The 25259-nt window shown below is 32.3% G+C and overlaps 1 protein-coding gene across 1 annotated transcript in view; it reads left to right on the top strand.

The window, feature by feature from the left end:
* The window catches only part of LOC129224130 (mediator of RNA polymerase II transcription subunit 13-like), a 154143-nt gene extending 133973 nt beyond the window's left edge, over window positions 1-20170 (top strand). The window contains exons 21-27 of the mRNA XM_054858545.1: window positions 398-589; window positions 3561-3790; window positions 6036-6456; window positions 8803-9054; window positions 12289-12453; window positions 14085-14203; window positions 20038-20170. Of these exons, the coding sequence (XP_054714520.1) occupies window positions 398-589; window positions 3561-3790; window positions 6036-6456; window positions 8803-9054; window positions 12289-12453; window positions 14085-14203; window positions 20038-20170 (1512 nt within the window). The remainder of the gene's footprint in view (window positions 1-397; window positions 590-3560; window positions 3791-6035; window positions 6457-8802; window positions 9055-12288; window positions 12454-14084; window positions 14204-20037) is intronic.
* The last annotated feature ends 5089 nt before the right edge of the window (window positions 20171-25259 follow it).

Raw genomic sequence — 25259 nt, 5'->3', positions numbered from 1 at the left:
ACCCGCGTAAAACGAGGGTCTACTGTACATATTGTACAAATATAGGTTAGAAATTAATGATTTATGCTTATTGTGTATGCTTTGAAGTGAAAGATTAATTGAATTAAACATTTTCTCTCGTTCATTTTAAATTTAGTTTTACCTATATTTTAATGATTAAGTTCAATGTAAAATTGTTAATTTTGTTTTTACTATTTAATTAGCAAATATTGATGTGTGTTTCTACCTTTACTAAAAGCCTTTATTTATTTATTTTTTTAATTTTTAATTCATTATTTTGTCTTTTAGTAGGTCATATTGACGAACTACTATTAGTCATTTAAGTACAGTAGTTTAAATTTGAGTCTTAGTATTTGATGAAATTAACCTTTCACTTTTTGTATGCTTTCTTTCTTAGGTTGTTACATTAGATTCTATATTAAGACTGGGTTCCATGGAAAATTCAGAGAGGCGGAAAGACCAGCTGAAAGCGTTGGCGTTTTCTGTGTTTTCCCAGTGTCATCAGATGTTCATGCATCAAACCATTGCCAAGTCTCTTACCGGATTTGGCCCAGCCGCTGCCCAAGATATTTTTGTAAAAAGCAGAGATGTAAGACATTTTCTTTGTTTCAATCCATTGTTTCAAAGTATTTAGTACATTTTATATCTTTAGGGTTTCAAAGTCTTTAAACATTAAAAATTGGCTTACATTTTCTAAAGTATGTTAAAAGCTTTCTGCCAAGCTACTGAATTTGTTTTGTACAACGACTTTTTATACAAAATTATTGTACCTTACTGGATCCAGATTTAAGCAATTTTTTAAATGATAATTTTTAACAACCTACGAAAAATATGGGTAAGGAATGAATTGCTTATACCCTGTAGATATACCCCCAAGATCACTACTCACATGTCTTAACTTCATTCGTCTGAACAGAATTATGAATAAGAAAGCTTTATTCAAAAGGTTTTGTAATTTTTAAAGTAGATTAAAGTTTCATTTATGATATGAATGTTTTAACCATATTGCAGCAATATATCCAGTCTAGTAGAAAGTTCTGTCCATTTATGAAGAGGAAGAAAAAACTACGTTTTTTAAAAACATTTAAGAATAGCTTCTGTACAATATAATTACCATTGTTGCTTGTGACCTTTTGCCAACGTGATGGGGATTTGTAAATCACATTTCTGGAGAACGTCCTGTCATTTAAAGGCTTAAAACTCAGGCATTTGCTGTTTTACCTCTTCACGTGCAAACTTGGAGACTTGTCAGAAAATCATAGGGTCAGGCTTCAAAATTAGAGCTTGAAATACTTACTAATACAGTAGGCGCCGCTTAATGTGATCACAGTTAATGTTATCATTCGCTTAATATTACCAGAATCACAAAGTCCCAGAACATCTTATACATATAAAATCTGAGTATCTATCTATCTATGTCCAAGCTTCTTCTTCCGAACGACAGTGAACTGACCATCGAACCAGGTATCGATGGATTCGTCATCTTCCCGTCTTCATGTTTGGCTATTTAACATAATCCTCCGATAATAATTAGCGGAGATATCAATTAAAAATTATTAATTATGACTCTTAGATTTCAAAATAAAATCCCTATTTTTTGAAGGCTTTCCTCCATTCAAATTATTATTCAGTGCTTCATCTCAACTTTCCGGATGAACGCTTTTATTTAAATTTACAGCGTGAAGAAAATCATTGAAAAGAAACATCTGTTGCAATTTTTTTTCTCGAATATAAAGAAATAAAATTAGGCTTTTGTTTTGAGGCTTTTCCTGTAATCAGGGTGTTTAAGTGGTTTACTTTTCGATTATTTTGCCGTAATCTGCAAATTAATTACTTTTGACTAAAGGAAACAACCTCATTGAGAAATTCAAGTCATAAATATTCAATTAAGACATCATATTTTGTGTTTTAACGGAAAATAATGACAAGCTTATAATTTTACTGCAATTTGTTTTCTGACCAGTAGGATTCTCAGTGCATTTATTACAGCCCCTGACACATTTGTCTAGAAACTAGTGTCAGTGTACTACAAAAGCATCAACTGGACTGCTCTTACATTTTTTAGGTAGCCCGTGCAACGCCGGGCACGCAGCTAGTTTATATATTAACACGTGTTGAAAATGTCGGATATTGTAATCGGTGTCTTCGTTTATTGTTATCACTTTTTCAAAAGCTTTCCATTTTTCCCTGTTTTTGTTCCTCAACCAACAAAAATACAAAGGCCAACCCTGAGAAGACTAACTTTCTGTGTGGCATTTTGTGCTATTCAATAACAATGCTAACTTTTCCTAGGAAGGAAACAGCAGGAAGTTCATTTTCGATGACTATAGACTTCCCTAAGATGCCTTTCATTTGCAAAACTTCTGTCACTGAACATGTCAGTGGTTGCAGCTGGTGATCTTCTCCCACTTTGAGAGGATTAATGTAGCTCCCGGGAAAACAAATTCCCTTCTATCAGTAAAACAGAAGTTTTCTCCCTGTGCAGTCCCCATAAAAACTTCACTTTAAACCGTCAAACAGCAATGATTTAGCTGCCAAGGAAGAAATTAACATTTTTAAAACCCTTTGACAATTTATCCATGCTGAGTCAAAGAAATGCTGCAGCACATCTAAAAAACTTCCCAGCCATTACTTTGTAAGTTCTACTAAAGAATCGTGATGAGATTGAAAACAAAGGGAAGCTAAATGGAAATTTAAACAACAAGCGAAACCATGATGGAAAAGATGGTGAAATTGAATCTGCTTTAAAACTATGGTTTACAAATATCAGGGGGAAAGATACAGGAGTGAATAGGCATATTTTATTTTACCTCTATGTTTTTTTAAAAATTGCATGTTTTAATTTTCCCTTTTATGACTCAGCTATTTGCGTTCTGCTTAATTAAGTAATTTATAATTTAAAACTGCGTTTAGTTGAGTCATTGTAATTTTAATTTGCGGTTGCAAAAAACAAAAAAAAAAGGCTCCTTAATTGGAAAAAAAAGATTATTATTTTGTGTGTTCTAAATTATTTTCGGTTATTGATATCAGTCGGTTATTGTTATCAAATTGTATTTGTCCGAAATCGATCATATTGAGCGGCGCCTACTGTATTATAAATGCATAAGTGAGTTTGTAATGTCTTCACACTTTAACTACTCAACCGATCATCATGAAATTTTGTATACAGGTTATCAGGAGTGCAAGGGTGAGCATCAGGTACCTTTCGTTTAGAAAAAAAAATTAAAAAAAATCCATGACTTTTATTCCTGTTTTAAAGAAAGTCACAAATCTCCAAGTATCTGATGGAAAAAAAGTCATATTTGTTCGATTTTTGCAGCATGTTAAATCCCTTAAAAAGCTGCACATTGTGAAATTTACCCAAAGTTCAAAGGATAATTAGAAAAAACTTAATTTTTCACTTTAAGTTGATTTCATATTCTGAAACGTTCTAAGAGGTGCAGAGCCAGAAAGGTTGAGAACCCCTATTCTGACAAATAAAAATAGCCCCAAAATGAAAAAAAAAACTTCAAATGTCGTCAAAATCCGGGCTTTATTGATAACATTTTCTTTCTTTCTAGGCAAGGCATTCGGTCTTCTCGCCTCCTCCAAGCAAAGCATTTACATTGGCCCCACAGAAAGATAAACAAGCAGAACTAGGTGAAATGTTTGGGGACAGAAGAGAAAAATCCAGTATTTTATATTGCACTTATTGCTTGACGGAAGATCAAAGGTGGCTAGTCGCCAGTTGCACAGACGACAAAGGAGATTTGTTGGAAACATGTTGCATCAGTATTGAAGTTCCTAACAGGTAAGGGGGAAAGAGCAACTTTTGTACGAGAATAGACTTAATAATCATGTAGTAACTTTTTGTTATATTATATTTAATTATTTATTTATTTAGTTTCAATTTTAGTACAATATTTGTGATTATTTTTTTGAATATGTAATTCAGAACCTTCTATCTGATATCCAGAAAAAATGTGAATGCAAAGAAAAGAAAATAGGAAAGAAAGGATCACTTATTTCTCTATTTTCTGCCATTAAAAAAAAAAAGAACTTCATTTGTTTTTCAAAAAGGCACTTTTTTCCCCTAATTATCATTCAAAATTGTAAGATTTCTTAATAAATACTGTATTTACTAGAGCAGCCCAAACTTTTTTTACTTGTGAGCCTGGCCTTATACTTAGATGAATTTCACGGGCCAGAGCACATATAAAATTAAAATACACTCAAATCTTTTTGTGCAAAAGATAGGCACCGCATAAAAAGAATTCGCTCAAAATTACACTATTAAACACTCAATATAGGTTAGTGAATTGAGTCCCAATTTGTGTGAAATCTTCATATACCACACAGAAAAAAAAATTGCGTAAAAAAAAAGATTGCACAAAAACTGGTTTGAGTGTATCATTTTCGATAACAGTAGGAAAAAATCAAAAATGAAAGAAAATTATAAACCAAGAATTGTTGTTATCATACTACATGCTTATTCTATCGATGCAAAGTTTCCAACTCTTTTTTAAAAATGAATTTCTGACTAATTGACATCAAATTTGCAACAATCATTCTTAATACCAAATGAAGATGATTGGTTGTTTTGGAAGACTCCAAACCATCTTTTTTTTTCTGTAACATTGAACATATCAACGGGCCACATGGATCAGCTTTGCGGGCCATTGTTTGGACACCATTGTACTAGATAGAGTATATTTCAAGAAAAAATTTTACTGATATTATTTCAATGTAAAAGCAACCAATAAAAAAAATTGTAATCACAAAAGCAAACCCTTTCCAAATACTAGGTTCATAAAAACTAACTCTTTGCATGCACTAGAAAATAATCACACATTTCTTCTTGAAAACATATTTCTTATAAATTTAATTTTCTATCTTTTAAAAATGTTTATTGACAAAAATTGTTTCCTTATTTTATTTTACTTTTTTTTTAAAATCTTGTCCTCGGAATGTTACATATTTATTCTTTTAATGTTTTTTTCTGATAATATTTCCAAATTTATAAGCATTTTCAACTTACATTATTGTTTATTATTGTACGTTGGGCTTCATAAACAATCGGCATAACTGTTTTTCGGCAATCCATAAAACTTAAAATTCATATATACATTCAAACCTGGTTTTGTGCGATTTAGCAGTAATTTTTGTTGCGAAAACTATTTTTACAGCTACTCCTAAAGTTTTGAACAATTTTTAATTCAGTTCCCACCCATTGTACAAAAACAGGTTTGAGTGTATCGACTTGCGATGGGTTCGAGCATTTTGACTAATTGGTTCTCTGCTGTGTTTACATCCGGGTCTGGTTATCTTATACATATAAAATCTGAGTATCTATCTATCTATGTCCAAGCTTCTTCTCCCGAACGACAGTGAACTGACCATCGAACCAGGTATCGATGGATTAGTCATCTTCCGGTCTTCATGTTTGGCTATTTAACATAATCCTCCGATAATAATTAGCGGAGATATCAATTAAAAATTATTAATTACGACTCTTAGATTTCAAAATAAAATCCATATTTTTCGAAGGCTTTCCTCCATTCAAATTATTATTCAGTGCTTCAACTCAACTTTCCGTAACAATGCTTTTATTAAAATTTGTAGCGTGAAGAAAATCCTTGAAAAGAAACATCTATTGCCATTTTTTTCTCGAACATGAAGAAATAAAATTTGGCTTTTGTTTTAAGGCTTTTCCTGTAATCGGAAGATTTAAAATGTTTAATTTTTGGTTATTTTTCCGCAATTTGCCGCAAAATTTTGCTGATATTTTTTTTTTTTTTTTTGTTCAAGCCTGATTGTTGAACACGCGTCACTTCACATAACTTTTATTTCCGAGGTAGACCGTGCAAAGCCGGGCGGCGCAGCTAGTTAACTATCGCTTTTTGATGCAAACTCACTGTAATGATACAAACTTGCAGAATGTGGGCAACATAAAAGTGACAACATATTGTGACGTAGCACATTTAAAAAATTTCATTGATAAAATCGGTTGTATTTGTCTTTTTCATTATTTATTTATTTACTTATATTTTTTATAGAACTCGAAGAAAAAAGGCCTCTGTTAGAAGATTTGCCCTTCATAAACTATTAGATTTCATCGTCGAGGTGCTTTCCAAGTGTCTACATGCCTGGCGTCTGGTGATCAGCAGATTGGGTCGACTGGGCCACGGAGAGTTGCGAGACTGGGCAACTTTCCTGAGCCGGAAGTCGCTGCTCAGGTACAGCAGACAGCTGAGAGAATTGTGCCACCAGTGTGCTGTCCTCGGTCATCCTGACGCCCCTGCTATTCTGTCAGCGTGCCTAGTGTCCTTAGAGCCAGATTCAACCCTCCGAGTCATGGCCGATCAGTTCACTCCCGATGACAGGTTCAGCAGCAGCTGCAACTCGTGTGATCTGAGCACGCCCGAAGATGCTTCCTGTACACATATCCTTGTCTTCCCAACTTCGTCTACGGCTCAGGTAATTTGCCGTGTTTGAGCATGCTGGGTTAATTTGCTTTTAGGAATGAACTAGCTGCATTGTTCAGCTTTCCACAGTCTAATTCGGAAATAAAAGGTTGATCAATTAGGGAGAAAAAAAAATTCTACAAAATTTCCCGTCAAAATAATCATTCTCGAAGAAAGAAAACGGCAAATCAAAAGTTCCCGAAAAAATTAAACGCGACCCTCCATAAATACAACTAAAATCCTGAAAAAAAAAGAAAGAAGGTAAATCGCCAAATAATAATCAAAAGGGAAACATTATATCTCAAAATGAAAACAAATTTTTACTTAGTCACAGCCGAGAATAAAAAAGAGTCAACCTTCTGAATGCTAATTTGAAATGAGATCGTGCAAACGATAATTTTCCGATTTAAAATTTCTGCTCCATTAGGCCTAGCAGTGGTTTTTAGTTTTTTCCCGGTGATTTTTCAGCTTTTTTTTTTAAATTCGAAGGAAATGAATGAGCTCTATGGGTGTTTTTGGAGTGCTTTCGAATAGAGCCAAAATCAAACTGATCGGATAATTATTTCGGGTAGGAAGAGCCTTTTAATGCCATTTTTGGGCTTTAAAATTAAAATTCAAACAGTTTGGTAAGCTTTTGGTGTTTGAAAACCTCCCTACGTTCCTTCTCGGATGCCCAACCTGCTAAATTTGGTGGAGAACTGACATAACTCTATTTGTATAAGGAACATACACACAGACACACACATATATATTCTCTGTTTTATTCGTATAGATGTACTGGCAATTTCCGTAAATCAAATTAGAAATTTAACTGCAGTTTCTTATGTAAAAATATTTTTTGCTTTTGAACTAAAACTAATACTGCTGTGCTAACCCCAAAAGTTGTATCTGCACATTTTATCAAAATTGAGTTACAATCACCAGGTGGTTCTTTAACACATATTTCACCCAAGTACAATGTTTTATGGTTCATTTTGTCAATGGGAAATATTAAAAAAAAAAAAAAAAAAAAACTTGAAAAGTTGCATTTGAATCAAATACATGGAGGCTGAAACTTTTAACCGGAATTTCTCATTTTAAAATAAACACAGATGCCGATACAACTTTTGCGCTTAGCACGCCAGAATGGTTGACATATTTAAGCACATTATTAGGGCCGTAATTAATGATTAAATTAGTACCAATAAAATCAGAAATTTGTTTTTTTCTGTAATTTTCTTTAGTCCTTTGTATTCAAGCACTCTTTGCATGCACTGTTCAAGTTTGGCATTGTACCAGAAGAATCTTGAAGACATATCTACGATATGCAGCAATACAGATCAAATGTATGCAGTTCGTAAGTCACGTGTGATTTTTAATGTCATTGGTTCCAGCATTATTTTCAGTACTTTTTTATTTATTGAAACATAGTCCAAGCTACTGAAATCTTTTAAGTGAGAAAAGTTTAATTATGTAAAGTTTTTTGGAACCTATGCAACTACTCTATGGATGTAGGACTCAGTTCGACAATAAACGGACACTAAGTCTCTATGGTGACTAGATTTTTGGTACTGGTGGCCAAAAATTTGAGACTAAAAGTTCCTACAATTTCATTTTTCCTAATCCTTCATTGTGGCATCATTCCAAGATCGGTAGCAAAATTCTTTTGAGGCAGACATCACTATTGCCTTGTTGTTGATGCTTCTGTAGCAGTCGAATCAACCTTACTGTAAATGTAAATCTTTTCTTTTCCTTTTGCATACCTGTAGTTTTCAAAGTTTTCAGTTATAAATGTTGTTATAATTTTTACTTACATCATCATCTTCAATAATTGTGCCATTCATAAGTATAATAGCTTAACTGATTGCATGAATATATTTATTCAATTTCTTTGTTGTTTTATCTGTAAAGTACAGGTATGTTTTTTTTTTAGCTTAATTTAAAAAATGTTGGCAACGCACTTTATAGAAATTGTATGTTAAAGTTTTAAAAGCTGGTGCCTAACCAATTTGCCCGACTCCTTATATTTTTGAGAATTTGCAAGTTTTTGGCACCAAGTTGTGTTATTAATGTTATTTAGGTTTAAAAATTATGGTAGTGATTCTGATAGCTGCCAAATTAAATGACAAACTTTATTTATTAGTATTGTATTTTTTTTTTCCTTACCGAAATTCTTCTTTTTGTTATTTCTGTGGTTGTGGATCTCGACTGTAACTTTTGGTAATCTCTTTAAATGTACCAAAAAACAATGCAAAGGACATGGACAAGTAAACATGACTCTTTTTGTTCCTATTATAAAACTGTAAATGGTGAAAGAATTTTGAAACTTGATAATGCATCTCTTTTTTCAACTATTTAAAATTATTGTCTTTCCCGTTAGTCGTCTCAAGCAACATTCCAGGCGGAGCAGATTGAAACTTCAACGATCCTAGGAGACGATGACGACATATTTCAAGCGTTGAACGATGATGACATTGCTGTTGGACAGGATATAAATGATATTTTCCGTTGGACGGAAAGTCCTCCTCAAAGTCCTGGAGCTTCCCCGCGTCGAGATTCAATTTCGCAACCCGGGAGTCCCAGTATGGGATTGGGCCGACATTCACCATTTCATCATGGGGGACCAAATAGGGTAAGTTTCTGAGCAATTGTTTTTTATAGCTGCCGACTTTCCAGATTACTCAACATGAGTGCCCATAATAGGGTGGCAAGTGGGCGCTCGCGCCCCCCCCCCCCTAGAAAGGAGAACTTCCTTGCTTTTAGTACTTTTTCTCTTTGCAAAAGTGTAAAAATATTTATTTTCCAGCTATTAATGAATACAGGGATGAGAGTTTTCCGGCTTTTGCCGGAATTCCGGCTTTTTCTATTAGTTTTTAAGACCTTTCCTCCTTTTTTTGCCTCTTTTAGTCCTTATTTTCCTCAAAAATTGGAAAAAAAATACGATTTTTTGAAATTTTCGGTCCCCTATTTCTTACTTGTTTTTTTTTTTCCCCCTTGAATCTTAATCCTCCTCGATATCTGCCAAAAACGTACGTTTTGGAATCAAGCCAACGACGTCAAACACGTGCTGCACCGAAAGTTGCATGCCTCGTTTGAGATTTCAATCTTTTTGCATCCTGAAAGTATTTCAATTATTTTTGTTGTTGGGTGGTTTTTTACTATGTACTACCTTATATCTTCTTATTTTATTCATCATTTCAATAATATTTTTATTTCTTTAATTTATTTTAGAAAAAAATGCCAAACTCTATCAAAAAATGTGGCTTAGCACCCACAGTCTCGAATTTTTTTGTAACTTGGCATGGTTATTTTTTTTGTGTATTTAAGAAAGGGTAAAAAATATTTATGGTGAATCTCAAATGGTTTAGCTTTACAACTTGTTAAAAGTTTAGAAATTTCATGATTAAATGAGGCAGTTGCAAGTTGTTCTTTTTATTCCAATATTAGAAAGCTCTCAAAAACAAATTTTGGGTTCCAATGCAAGGAAAAAGATAACCAATCGTTTATATACATATATATCCTCCTTTTTACTCTCTGACCACTCTCATCCCTGGAGTGCCCATAATAGGGTGGCAAGTGGGCGCTCGCGCCCCCCCCCCCCCCCAGAAAGGAGAACTTCCTTGCTTTTAGTACTTTTCTCTTTGCAAAAGTGTAAAAATATTTATTTTCCAGCCATTAATGAATAAGTTATCAAAAATGTCAAAATTTTAATATATCTAATCTGAACTGAAATCAGTTTCCATGGGGAAAATATCCTGCTAAACTATGGGGACTATATGGATGGCATGCCCGCTTCCTGAATGCCCCAACTAAGTAGAAGTCTCCGGCATCCTTATAAAAGTTCAGAAAATTCACTAGAAGAAGGGATTTTTGTGTAGAGAGAATTTCACCAAAATCTGTACAGAAAAGCAGTATAATTTATGTAAAAAATGAAGAAAATATGCAATCTATACGCATGAAACTGCATCCTTAACTATAGCAATTTTGCATTCTTGAAATTATCATTTGTATGCATGATACATATACATTTTTTTTTTTACTTGGAAAATTTGCACCAATCCAATAAAGAAACCCTAGTTAACTTTCAAAAATCATTATGCAAAGAAAAAAAAAATTAAAAATTTTATTAATGTGAAATAAAAGTCTCCCTAATTATCATTTGGCAATGCCAGCATTTATGTTGTTTTCTGTTGTAATGTTTAAAATTCAGTTTAAAGTGAAAATTTCTTTACATTTGAATTAAAATAAAGAATGAACAACCGTAGTTTTTTCTCTGATTTAAAATATTGTATAACTTAAAAAGATTAAATGATCTTGTGAATTCTATATTGTGGAGAGACTCTTTTGAATCAAAATAAATTAACCTTGTGCAGGGTTTGAAATAGGGTTCAATTTCTAGGGGGGAATGTCCCCCTTTACTTCAGATTCCAGGGGGGATTTTTTGAATTTGAGGGAGAATTTTTATAAGTTCTGAAAATTTGTTTAGAATTTTTTTATAATTCATTTTTATTTCATTTTTATATTTATTCATTTTTAAATTATAATATTTTTAGTGTAATAACAACCCCACACAAATATTCAAATAATTATTCAGTAATTTTGCATTTTTATGTTATTATTTCATTTTTAATGAAATATTTTACAACTAAGTAACGTACACATACGCTCAATTATTTTTTTAAATAGGCCATTTTCTGGATCTAATTATCTGAATGGGGTTCGGTCCCCATTGTTTAGAATAATATTTCAACTGCACAAAGACTTTTTTTCTAACGATCAAAAAGTTAAAGTAAAAAATTGCCTATACCTTTCGAAAACGGACTGTCGTTTCCATCAGCTTTCGAATCGCACTTCGACCGGCGGATCGGAATCGGTTGATGTCGGCGGATCGGAATCGGTTGATGTCGGCGGATCGGAATCGGTTGATGTCGGCGGATCGGAATCGGTTGATGTCGGCGGATCGGAATCGGTTGATGTCGGTGGATCGGAATTCGTTGATGCCAGCGAATCGGAATTTGTCGATTAAAATTGAATTGCTTTGAATTGACGGATGCTTTATTAAATGTTTTTCCATCTTTCCAAAATGAAAATGGATTTTGAAATTTATTTTTTACCTTTTCCGCTTTCGGGGTTCGTTATCGAGTTTAAGACTTTGCAGGGGGAAATCCCGCACGGACCTTTGGATTGCGCGGGATTTACCAATTTTTTGCGAGTTTCGCGCAATCCCGCGCTCTATTTCAAACCCTGCTTGTGTGTGATCCTTCAAAGGATTTATCTGTACTATATGATTTAACCTAGCAAATTTATGGCAGACTATATAATCGTATTAAGCATCTAAAAAAAAAATTATCTTCTTAGCCCTTTGAGGATCACTATGGGACATATTTGTCCCCTAAACTCAAAGCTTATTTTAAATACAATCATTACAAATAATTTATAAATATTTTTTTATGGTATGGTAAGAAAAAGGAAAATATCCTTTTTTTTTAACCACGCAAAGTTTCCATATTTTATCATGAAGCGTTTGATTGCACAAAAGGTTAAATTATTACAAAGCATGAAATGTAAAAGGAAGTAAATTTTTAGTTGGTCAACCAAAAAAATATGGTCACACAAAAATGAAATAGCTTTCATTTTTGATGCCAAATAATAATCTAATATGGAAGTTACTTAAATCAAAAACTTTTATGTGAGTTTAATTAGTAACATGTGTGTACTTTTGTATTTTATTAATTTAAGTTGATGTTCTTTTTATTTACAAAATTATCTTAAAACAGCTTATTTTGTGTTTCATTGCCTCTTTGTGTTTGAATTTTCGTAATTTTTGAAAGAAATATTAATGTAAAACTTTTGTATTTTGTTGTAGGGCTCTGGCAATTTGTCGATGGATACTCAGGATGAGCCTTTACAGTTGTTACAGCAGCCACTTGCTTTAGGCTACTATGTTTCCACTGCCAGAACTGGACCTTTGCCAAAATGGTTTTGGTCAACATGTCCACAATTACAAAACATTTGCCCTGTTTTTCTCAAGGTAGGAAGGAGATTATGAGTTATTGTTTAGAAACTATGTTATCAAAAATGAATTAATGTTCAGAAAGATGAAACTTTTGTTTAGCAAAAAAAAATTATTTCAGAGAAGATAAAATTTTTGAAATAGAAAAGTCTCGTATGTTTTGCTGGTATCATTTCAATAAGTGAATTTTGTTTCTAAGTTTTAGAAAATTTATATTCAGTAACTTGAGAATTAGCTCATTGTTTTTAAATAGCTATTGGCCAATACTCTCAAGAGGGCTGTCTACTCTGTCTGTCACTGGCTAGTTTTGCACGAATGATTAATTTCATTTATAATTGGGCATGCAATAAGGTTTTTGTCACTTAAACCAAATTTAAAAAAATAGAAACTGGTTTTTGCAATTTCTTCGTACTGTTCTGGGGGGGGGGGGGGGAATTAGCAGACATAAACCCAGCTCTGATTGCTGCTGTACAGTTTTTAGAATCACAAGGCTGTGTGTGTCCAAGTGGGTTTTTATTTATGTATTCATTCATTATTACTCTTCTGACTTGTGGAAATACCGAGCTCCTGTGAATTTTTTATACTGTGAAATTGTTGTCTTGTGGCTCAAATAATCTATAAATATTTCAAATGAATTAATTTATTCTTATTTATTTATTTATTTATTTATTTTTTGGCTGAAAAGATGATGTACTAGTGTTTGAACCTAAAGATAGAACCCGGGGGGAAAAGTGAACTTATTTTAGCATAATTTGAAGTTTGTGCTTGCTTAACGAAATAAAACACTTAAGTGCTGAATATTCCAAGCAGAAGAAGGAAAATTACTTTTGTTTTACCCCACGAAAAGGCCAGCTTTCAACAAGCTACCATTTTCTGCAATTTTTGTTGAAAATAAACTTTTAAAAAATTTAACTTATGATGCGATTTGTACGACAGTAGTGAAGTTAGAATGTATTCAATAGAGTTTTACTAGTTTCAAATGGTTTTAATGGTTTGATCAATTATTTTTTAAACATTTTTAATTTTTTTACCGATTGGGTACACCCTGGAATGAGAAGGTTATTATCAACAACCAATTCGAAACATAATCCTTAACTAAGGAAAGTGAAGCTGTTGCATGCAAGATCGTTTATTGTTCTCATTTTGCAAATGTATCTCGGATACAAGGTCTTCTTTCGTTTGTAACTGTGAAAACTTGCAAAGGCCAATTTTGACTGCTGAGTTTTCGCTCTGGGGCCCAATTGAGGGGCAGGGAGATGCAAATCCTGAATGCAGTCAAATCTTGCTTAAACTGCGGAGGAACATTTAAGATCAACTTGCCTGAACCGCAGTTACTGAAAAGAAATAAGCAGCAAAAAATAGGGCAGAAATCGCAAATGTAGTTCATCTTAGCAGTATTTCATTTCAAGCATGTTCAAATGAACAAGTTCCAACTGGACCTCTGTGTATTTGAAATCTTTTATGCCAGTATCAGTATGCAAATGAACTGTTTTAAGTATGGAAGCAGTAATTGTTAGTATCTCCCCTCCCACAAATGATTAATGTTTTCCCGATTTACATTTTTAATATATTATTGGTTTCTTATGCAAAAGTGCGTTTTGCTTTTTTTAGAGTCTCTTTAATGTTTGCAATTTTTTAAAAACTTTCAGTCAGCATTATTGATTCATTCTCCTGCGCTACAATCCAATCAAGATGAGTTTCTTCATCCAAACCCACACACAAGAAATTATCACCCACTTGACTCTACTTTAACTACAGATGTGCTCAGGTATAATCTCATTTTATTTACCTCACCGTGCCTTTCTACTGCTCATAGTATTTGTTTATCTGTATTAATTTTCGGGAATAGAATTATTATTGTTTTTTTTTTTTTTTTTGTCTATGTGAATTTTATTATGCATGAAACATGTTTAGTTGATAAAGTAAATATGGCAAAATCATATTTGTATGAAACCTTTATTACGTTACATAGTCTCAGGGTTGCCAGGCCGCAGGGAAACTTGAAAAAACAAGATAACACAGTAAATTCGAAAATCAAAAAAAAAAAAAAAAAAAAAAAAAAACCTGGGAAAATCCAGGAAATTTGAAAATTTCCTCAAAAGCCTGGAAAGCGCAGGGAATTCTATTATTATTGTTATTATTATTATTATTATTGAATGGAAGTTGCAAAAATTAATGCCCAAATTTCTAAACGAAAAAGAAAAAAATAACAAAAAAAAAAAATTGTATTTTTACTTTAAGTGTTTTCTTTTTGTTTAAGAAAATATTAAATGTCTATCATAAAAACAAAAAATATTTATGGTTTCATTTAACATGCATCTTGAATTTTATACTAATTTAATTTAGAGAGATGAAGTAAGTGATCAATACTTATTTTTGAGATGCAAGTAATTGACGGTAAATATATTTTTTTAAAAATAAAAAGTGAAATTCAGCCACCATGCAATTATCTCAGCAGGGGTGCCCCCTCTTCCCCTCGCTAAGATCAAGGGCACACCCATCCTAAATATTGCAAAGACCCCCCCCCCCCCAAAGCAAGAGCCTCCCTAAAAATGAGAAAAATACCCCTCAAACCCCCCCCCCCCTTTAAAAATTTCAATGGGGCACTCTGCGCCATGATCCCTCTACCCCTTCCCTAGATAGGCACCCCTGATTTCAGTTGTAACAAATTCTTTATTTCTTATATTATTTAATTATTAGTTCTCCCCCCCCCCCCTCCCTGTGAGGAAACCATCAGGATATTAATGCTCTTTTTCAAATATAAGTGTTCGCTCGTTTGTAATGCTGCATATTCATACAGGGAATTTTTTCCCCATAATTAAGTGGCAATCCTGAATCTGTATTATTATTATTGCTATTATTTTGCCTGAATTTCTAACACGGTACAATTTGTAAAAAAAGAGGTGTTAGGTTCATGTTTTTAAAGTGTTATCTGAAATTAATTTAAATTATTGGGTTGAATTTTATTAATGATTCCACGTTATAATAAGCAACCAATTGTTGGGGACTCTATGCAACAATCTTTAGCCTTAGATAATGAACAACATGTGAGAACTCTTTTTGATGAAAAGGAAATTCATGCCAACACCATTATATTAGCATAAAAGAAATTTCTAAGCCACCTGTAAAAATGCCGAAAGCAATTGCAAGAAACTTCTCTGATCCAAAACCAACTTTAAATGATAAATTTTAAAAACTTTTGTATTAATCAGGGTTGGCAAAAACCCGGGTTTTTTTAAAAAAGCCCATGGACCCAGGGTTTTTTGGGTTTTTTTAAATAAAACCCAAAAAAAACCCAACTAAAGCTGGGTTTTTTAAAAAGAAATGTGGGTTTTTTTGTCTTTTTTTAGGGAAAATGTAGGGTACTTGTAGCATATTGTAGCGTAAGTATATGAACAAAGCTCAAGAATTGTCTTGGGGTAAAAAAAAGCTGGAAAACTAGTTAAAATTCAGCGTTTTCTGAAGAAGAGTATGAAAGACGACGAAACCCAAGAATGGTGAAGTTTCAGATTTTTTAGTTTCCATGATTACCAACAGTTAAGGCAAAGTTACTTCTCGAGTGATAAAATCTATTGTTCGTTTTTAATTACTTACATTTTTTTTTTTTTTTTTTTTGCATTTTACTTTATTGTATTTCATTTTTTTATGCAAAACTACTGTAGAACCTCAAGTAGTTTAAATCCCTATTTACTGAATTCCAGCTTAATCAAGACATTTCTTTGAATTTTATGTTGCCTGTTTTTCTATTTCTGTGTACAGATTAAGAAATATTAAACTTTTTTGTAAGATAATGAAAATACTGTACATCCTATTCTGTTTTCTGTCCGACCATATGTAAAACCTGTTAATTTCTAAAAAAAATATAACTTGTTAATTAGAAATTTGTGACGTGTCGGGTTGCAGAAAATAATTCACATGAAAGCTTTTTAGCTAGAGTAGTTTCCTCTGTACAATCTACAAATATTGAGAAAACCAGACTTGGCAGGACTTAGTCAAGATAATTTGAGTTATTTATTGACCAGTTAAAGATAAAAGTTAAATATATATTTTTTAAATCTTTGAAGTATTTTTAATGCCGTTAAGAGTTAAGAAATACTATTAAAGTTCAAAATTCATTTTTTATGTCCATTGTCTGTGGTGAAAAACAAATAAAATAGAAGTTTAAATTGTGAAAGTATTTAAATTAATTACTTTTTTTAAAAAACTTATCAAAAAAATTAAAAAAAACCCAAAAGTGGGCTAAATAATGGGTTTTTTTAAATGGGTTTTTTCAAAAAAACCCATTGGGTCCTACCCAATTGGGTCCAATCCGGCCAACCCTGGTATTAATTGGTTCTTAAACATAGAAAAGTACAGAAAAATTGTTTAAAAATCTATCTTAATTTTTAATTTTGAAGAAATTGGTGTCTCTTGGAAGAGCGATACTAAAATAAAAGTGTTCCAAATCAGAAGAAGAAAGATTTGAGTGGAAACCAATAATTTCGCGTGATGAAACACAATATTTAAGGAATTCGGCAGCATTTGAAATGTTGTTTAGTGTCTCCTACTGGTGACGCTGAGACCAAGTAGGACAAATACAGTAAACTCCTGATAATTTGTGGGTCTTTTTACTTTTTTTTTAAACTTTATAAATTATTAAATGTTTTTTAAACTTATGATTGTGTTTTTGTTTGATTTTAGCTTTTATATATATTTGTTTATGTTCAGTGTTATTGTGTTTAGCTATAATTTGATGTATGTTAGTTTCATATTTTTCAACCCCTGACACACAAAGGAAGGTGGTTATAAGTTTGACGTGTCTGTGTAATCTTGTGTGTCTGTCTGTGGCGCTCTAGCACCTAAACGGATGGACCGATTTAAAAAAAAAAAAATTGCTCGAAAGGAGAGTTGATCGAGAGTGTTCTTAGCTGGGTTGCATCTCTGGATGAAATTAATTAACGAAGACATTAATTTAAACCCTCTCAAAGGTTTTTTGCAATTGTTGCAGTGAAAACATGGTTAAAAATTTTAAAATTTAATACCAAAATAAAGAGAATTTGTTCCGCGTCTGATGGAATGAGTTTGGAAGTTCCATGTTTCATAGAATTCGAATTATAACATTTTTTAAAAGCAGATTTTAATCATGGCTAAGCCTTAATTCACGTGATTGGTAACTCAATTCATTGTTGGCCGACAAGGAAATTAAAAGCAATGATTTACAATTTTTATCTGTCGCCAGTTACTATTTGTTCACAAATAGAATAGGTGCAATTGATTTTTAATAGCATAAGGCTTTTAAAACAGGGTTTCCGCTACGGTCGCATTTTTCGCATAATGCGAAAACACCATCTGAATTGCGAAAATAAATCAATGCATTTTCGCTTTTTTGCTCAAATAAAAAATAAATAAATTTAAAAAAAAGAAGAAGAAATGTATGATCCTAGAGAGGAAGCATGCATGGCGATAATCAACTTAATCTTTTTGAAATCTTAGCTAAGATGTTTAAACTACAATTAAGTTCAATAACTATTAGTCTTATCCAGCATTATGTCCGCCCAATAACTGCTTTATTAGGAGGATGGGACTGCAACGTTCTAAACACCAATCGTGTTTTCTTTTTTATTTTATGTTTTAAAAAAATTGCTGTTGTACTTATTTCTTCAAAGATGTCACAAATGAAATATGAATTTTATTTTCAACCGGAGATGAAACACACTGAGGCATACATAAATCTATGAGAATGTGTAACATTTTTAGCATTTTGCTAACATTTTTCCATCAATTTTAGCTTTTATGCTAAAGAACTTTTGAACCCAGCTTAAACCCTGTTTTAAAAGGATCTTCAATTTTCACTCTTGATTCTGCAGTTGCGACTCAGTCGGGGGTTTTTAAAAAATTTTTAATTTTATTTTTCAGTTATTGTATACGCTAGTATAGTTTTGCCTAATACAGTGAAACCTGTGTAAGTTGACCACTTGCGGTGCAGTACTTTGGTGGTCAACTTAGACAGGTGGTCAACTTATAAAGGGGGTAATGATTTTTTTTTTTTTTTTTGCCATTTCTTGCACCATGTATTCATTTTTTGATTGATTGACACTTACTCTTTCTGTTTAACTCACTTTCATTGTTTAGTATTACTTTGAAACAATAATTTAAAATGTTATTCAAATATTTTTAGAGATTATTTTCCCAGAATGACGTATAATGTGTCAAGCAAATTTAAAATTTCAGTAAATTGATCAAAAAAAAATCTTATTGTTTATGAAAAGTTACTCATTTGATATTAACAGTTCCTAAAAATTCATAGCTAATAAAAAATTACAAATTTTTCGCTTTATTTTTTCTCATATACATTTATAACCCCATGATGATATACTTTTCAACAAAATAACTCCTTATTGAAGTTTGGTGCACTTATTAGACCAGTTTTGGAAATTCCATATGTCTTCCAGCTAATTTTCTCTGGATTTCTCTTTCAATTAATTTTAATATTTCATACTTTTTATCAATCTCAAGTTCAACTAACTTTCTTTTTGAAGCCATTTTATGTAAAACTATAACACAAAGAGCAACAAGTTGGACTCTCATAGTTCAAAAAGGCAGTTGAAAATGAAAATGGCCTATCTCTTAATCCCTTGCACCAAAAATACTGCAATGCAAGTAACTTGACTCTTTTGCACAATTCCATTGTTGCCAAAATATTGCAACTGGAAAAAATACTTTGTGTTTTTCTATTGACACATGTTTTCATTGAACATAGAGTACAAAAGTCAATCTCAAATAGAGCAACAAAAGAAAAACAATTTTGGAGAATAAAAGGGTTCTTAGTAGTTTTCACATGTGGTTAAACTTAAAAGGAGGTTTAGTTATGCTGCTGTTTCATTTAAATGGTTAAATGCTGGTCTGGCATCAAAAATATTCTTGGAAAGCTATAAAAAAAAATAATAAAATAAAATAATTTGCTAAATAAAATTTAAAAAAATAAACCAAGTGGTCAACTTACAAAGGGTATTTTACAATACTCCAAACCAAATTTGGTGTTCATTAGTGGTCAAGATGGACAGGTGGTCAAGATAGAGAGGTGGTCAAGTTACAGAGGTTTTCCTTCATTATATCTAGGGTGCTTGGGCAAAAGAGTATAAGTCAAAAATACTGAATTTTAAGGGGAGCTGTTTTTCCACAGCTTTCCTTCTAGATTTCAGAAGTAGACCACTCCATCAGGTGTTTGTTTATTTTCACAATGTTTACTACAATTTTCTTTTTCAAAATTAGTAAATCAACATTGCTTAACCTTCATTTGAACTATATTGTTGAAAATAATTAAATTATTTGACTTATATCATTTTGATCTGAATGTTGGCGCGACTTATACTCTTTTTCCCGAGCACTCTAGATATAAGATAGGACTAATTCCGTTCCTAAAAAAAAGCGGTCAACATAGACAGGTGGTCAACTTACAAAGGTGGTCAACTTTACAGGTTTTACTGTATATTCAGATTGTCCGCGGTTACTGTGCCACCCTATTCCGCGGATAATCGGGAGTTCACTGTATATTTTACTGTCGATTCAACCTGAAGTTTATTGTACGTGTCATTTGAATTTGTCTTGATTTTCGTCTTTCAGGTATGTGTTGGAAGGCTACAACTCACTGTCCTGGCTGTCCCTCGACCCTTCCACCCATGATCGTCGCTCTTGCCTGCCTGTGCACATCCAGGTTTTAATGCAGCTCTACCAGGCAGTCGAAGCACTAATATGAGGTTGCAGCAGCTAAAACATTTTGGAAACAGGGATCAAACACAGTCGTGACTGTAACCACTTCACTTGATTTTTAAGTAAAATGTGATGTCTTCGGGGTACAGCGCACGGCGACATATCAGAGCTCTTTCGTATCCAGGCATGTAATATATATAACTTACTTATGTAAAGAGTCAGCATTTGAGAGAATATATCTGATATGAATTCTGTTCGATATAAATATATATATATTTAACTGTATACATGCACATATAATTATTCTCGAAGAGAACTTGCTTCGTTATAGTCGTGTAAGATATGGAAAAAAAAAATGGACTGGAGTTTTAACTCGGCTGAAACACAAGTTGTATGCATTTGTATGATATAACTTATCGGCAACTTTAAAAAAAAAAATGATGATCACTATTTATTTTGTATATAAGAGAACAAGGGCATTTGAGTCTAGCGATCAGTGTCCTCCTACGCCAAAATTAGAGATGCGCTACTTATTAGAGTACCGTAGTTAATGACCACGGAACTTTGAATTCTCGGAACAATCGTATATCGATCATTGATTTTGTACAGAACAGTGTACAGTATCACAAACATATAAATCTTTTTACGAATCATGTATCAAATTATCTGTACATGTCCTTTCGCGTCATCGGAAGCCCGACCGAGAAACAAACAAAAAAGGGAAAAAGGATATCGCTATAGAGATTGTATGGTACTGCCATCTTAGCAAAGGAGTGCTGGACTCTTGTTTTTACTATCTCGAATTGAATCCCCCCCCCCCCCCCCCCCCACTGCCAGCAGCTTCAAAACCTTTGCATTCTTCATCGGTTGATTTGTTTTGTTTTTAAGTATGTTTTTAAATGAATATTTTATGGGAATAAGATAGCTTTGGAGTGGCTGAGTTGTAAGTCTGCTATTCTCAAAAGTTTTTTGAAAAAAAAAAAAAACTCCGAGACCACACATAAGCTGTTGTGTGAACAAAACATGTACAGACAGCATCTGTTTTGCTTTAAATCGGTTTATCGTGGGAATAGTTTTAACAGTTTTTATGGACTGTGTTGATTCAGAAGTGTCCTTTTATAGAATCACTATGCAACAAAGCTTTTGGATTTGCTTACATAATTGAATGCAAAATAGAATTGTTGACCATGTATTACTATGCATTTTTCCACAGATTAAGTGTGAATCAAAAATTGCTTTTGTATTACTTCAAAATGTTGGATTTTGACATAAATTTATAAAAACAAGATTTGTCAGCAAAGTTATCTAGTGTTGGTCGGTACATGTAAAAATTGTATTCTTTTTTTTCCCCCTGCCAGATAATCAATTGTTACATAAGAGGACTTTAAAAATATATTGTAAAAATGCTATTTCAAATGGTTTGCTTTCGTCCTGAGTGGAGATCTTAGGCTACAGTATACGAGTTTTAATTTATGTGTTTAGAGCATTTTCTAAACTCTTGTGTTTGTGATCATTTTTCAGCGGCATATTTTCCACCATTACCTCACCATGCGTGTTTCAGTATCCATTGTTAAATATTTTCTTTTTAAGTTTTTTTTTATTTTTAATTAATTCTGTTTTGTGATGTAAAAACTCCCAATTTGTCTTTTTTCTTTTTGGCATTAGTTTCTTAAAAAGTGATTTTCCGACTCATTTTTCTCAAAAAGTCGTACTGCTGGTTGAATGCTCTATGTCTCAAGAATTTCAGTGTGGTGTTACGAGGATATTTTACATTTTGTTACGATTGTTTTTGTTACCTTATGAGTTGTTATGTGGCCAGAACAATTGGAAAATACGTGGCATGTAAAATTCATAGCAATTATATGGTGAAAAAAAGCTTTTAAACTGATGACGTGAATCGAGAAAAGCCTCGAAAACCTGTATTATTTTGAGGGTTTCAAAATCCCAAAGTCCACAAATCTAGGCTTGCTTCAGTTCAACCTTGAAATCAATTTAACTTTAGTAACAATTAGCTTTATAATTACTTTTCTTCATTTCTGTTTTTGGCAACAATTTAAAACCTTCTCCCACCAACCCAACCAAAACACAGCAGATGTAATAAAAGGAAATAAGTTTTTAAAAAAAAGTCTAAGAAATATGAAACCAAAATGGTCATTATAAAAAATATTTGTGTTTTCTCTCATTTAGAAATTTTTTAAGTTATTGCAATTTTTTTTTTGTGTTGGATGGTTAAAAGTAGATTAATTTAAGGGCTCACAGTGCCTTTCAAACAATTTCTTTTAATTTATATAAATTTTACATTTCTTTGAAACCATAACATGCATACTTATTTCGTAATCAATAATTTATTTTCAAAATTTAAAAATATTGCCTACTTTTTTTGAAAATTCAAAAAAGTGAGGAGAATTTCAACTTTTTAAAATCCGTAATGCTTTTTTATTTTTACACTAATTTAAAAAACGTTTTTTGCAAAACGATCACTATAATCATCTCTAAAAATCTGTGCATTCATTTGCTTATGAGTTCATTAGAAACTTTTCTGTGCTTAATTCTGTAAAAAATCAAAGGTTTTTTTTTTTTAATTTGGTTTTTAAAGGTTTAACATGCTCTAAACATTTGAGTCATTTATAAAATGCTTATCCAATGCACAGTTTTGTCAAATACGTTATCCCAATTGCAAAAAGTATTACTTTCAAGCTGTATCTTTAATAGAAACAAATCCTTAGGGATTCTAATGACATGAAAACACAAAAAAACCATCATCGAGAAAAAGCAATTTTTGAAGTTTTTCCTTTGCATAAGAACACATCGGGAGCATGGCCTAAAAACCACTCATAACTTTTTAAATATTTGAACTAAAGCATTGAAACTTTCCCCTGTGTTCAGAATAGCTTTTTGTTTTGAAATAAGCAATACAAATTTTTTTGATCGTTTCATCATTTTTGAGCTACTGTAACCCCTTAACGCTAATTCCAGTATGAAACTTCTAAACTTTTACATTTTAAATAAATTTTATTATGATTTGATAATTTTTTCATAATTATTGGGCATATAATGCATTATGACTTTCAGAAATTTGAACAAGAGGCTGACATCTATTTATCTTTGATCATTTTCTGAGTGCCTGGCATAAGGGGGCATTGCCAGGGGGAAGATTTGTGGATCCCCCCTCCAAACAAACAAACAAAAAAAAAAGACCCTCTGAAATATTCCTTTTTTCATTGTAGATGGTGACTAAAATTAACCATATCTCCCTCCAAAATTTAATGTCATCCCCCCCCCCATACCATTCTGCCTGTTATACAAAGAAACTGTAATGCTGAAAACTTATCTCCAAGATATTGGCTATAGAAAAAATTAAAAGAAAGTTACCTCGTTGATGAGCGAAAAACTTAATTTTCTCCCCCAGGTTTTCGTTTTGAATTTAAATTTATTTTGCGTTTCCTTTTTTTATGTATGCATAATTAGCTAAACGTATTTTCCTCTTCTTCTGTTCCTCATTCATTATGTCATTGGCAGGGCAGCTGAGAGCCAAGGTGGGCCTTTTGTCAATTTGGCCAACGGGCCAAACTGTCCTGCCATGAAACTCATTAAATTTATACAACTATGATTCTGAACTGGGTGCTCTCAAAGGCCAGGCCCCTGATTTCAGACTAGGCTGACATGGCCTCTCGTCGGCCCTGTTCACCGACTACTTATATTTTACTGAGCAGGAAAAATCGGACTGCCAAAGTAAGCCAAAAAATAAAGCATTCGAAAATTTTACCTGCAAGTTGATTGGTGTATTTTCTTAAATCTGCTTGCTATCTTGTTAGTACAAAAATTCAGGGGATTTTTAATGTAATTCTGTTTTTTTTTTTTTTTTTTTTTGATAAAACAATATTAGGTGATTGTTTCTTTTGTATTGCTAAATTTAATTGTTTAGTTGCTTTGACTTTTAGTGGGTTTTCCAGGTGTGCGCCCTCCCCCTCCCCAGAGCAAAGCTGCATCCCCCTTAATGTTGTAAAGACCCCCTCAGGAGCAAGTACTCCCCAAATTTTAATTGCACTCTCTGTACCATGCCCCCCCCCCCCCCCCCAGTGCACAACCCTGGGTAAAAATACATTAGTTGAATTTATATTGCTTCATAACACAAACATATTCCAAAGTGCATCTTGCAGATTTAAGGAAATACAAATGAATACTATTTGTATTTGTTTTCTAAGTGATACTCAAATCTATTGCAATCTTCTATTGTTGTTTAATTTGAAGTTTTGTCTCTTGTTGTAGGGTTATTAATTGTGTAGAAAAGGGGTCTTTTATATTTGCAGAATATGGAGACTTTTTATTATCGATTATTTTATTGCAACAAATTGAGTGTTTCTGAGTAAAAACAAGTTTTAGATAGGGCTAAGCAGTATGAATTGCTTCACGTCATTTCACATGCAGGTTTTTAATTGGGCAAATGTAAAAAACTTGTGTTATCTGCATAAAGTTGAAATTTTTGCATGAATTATATTTAATTGTAGTTGATGCAAAAAACGAGTCACAGTTAATTTCATATTCCTTGATATTATAATAGTAGTAAAATAAACAAATAAATAAAATTATTTATGTATAAAAAGAAACCATGCTGATCAAATCTGTTTGTGTCTTAATATAATGTTTGAGATTTTATATGTGTAGAATATTGTGTTTTTAAGCTGTAAATATAAGTTTGTAAAAAAAAAAAAAAAAAGTTAAATACCTCATTCACACACCTATTCGTATGGGAGAGTTGAGTATATTTTTAAAATTGAAAGATGTTTTATTTGATTTTAGAAATGAAAAATCTCTCATAATTGAGTGGAATCTAGTACAAAACATTATTGTGAATGTTAAAATGAATTCTATTTATTTTTGTTGTTTTGTTTTACTTTTATTTTAAACTTTTGTTATAAATAAAATAAGATTCAAGTCATATTTTATTGCTAGTTCTACTCATCACAGTTTCCAATATCCAAATATGTTTAATGTGACTTCAAAACCGAAGAATGATTTAACCGAGTACTGAATGTTAGGCTGTTACTTGGGACATCAAATACAATAGTGATGCTACAGGCTCTGTGCCCAGCTAGCCTGATCCTGGACAATTTATCGGTCAATCGCCAGTGAGG

This window comes from Uloborus diversus, chromosome 6 (assembly GCF_026930045.1).
Source record: "Uloborus diversus isolate 005 chromosome 6, Udiv.v.3.1, whole genome shotgun sequence".
Lineage (NCBI taxonomy): Eukaryota > Metazoa > Arthropoda > Arachnida > Araneae > Uloboridae > Uloborus > Uloborus diversus.
Note: the sequence above shows the minus strand (reverse complement) of the source record. Positions and strands in the feature narration are given on the sequence as shown.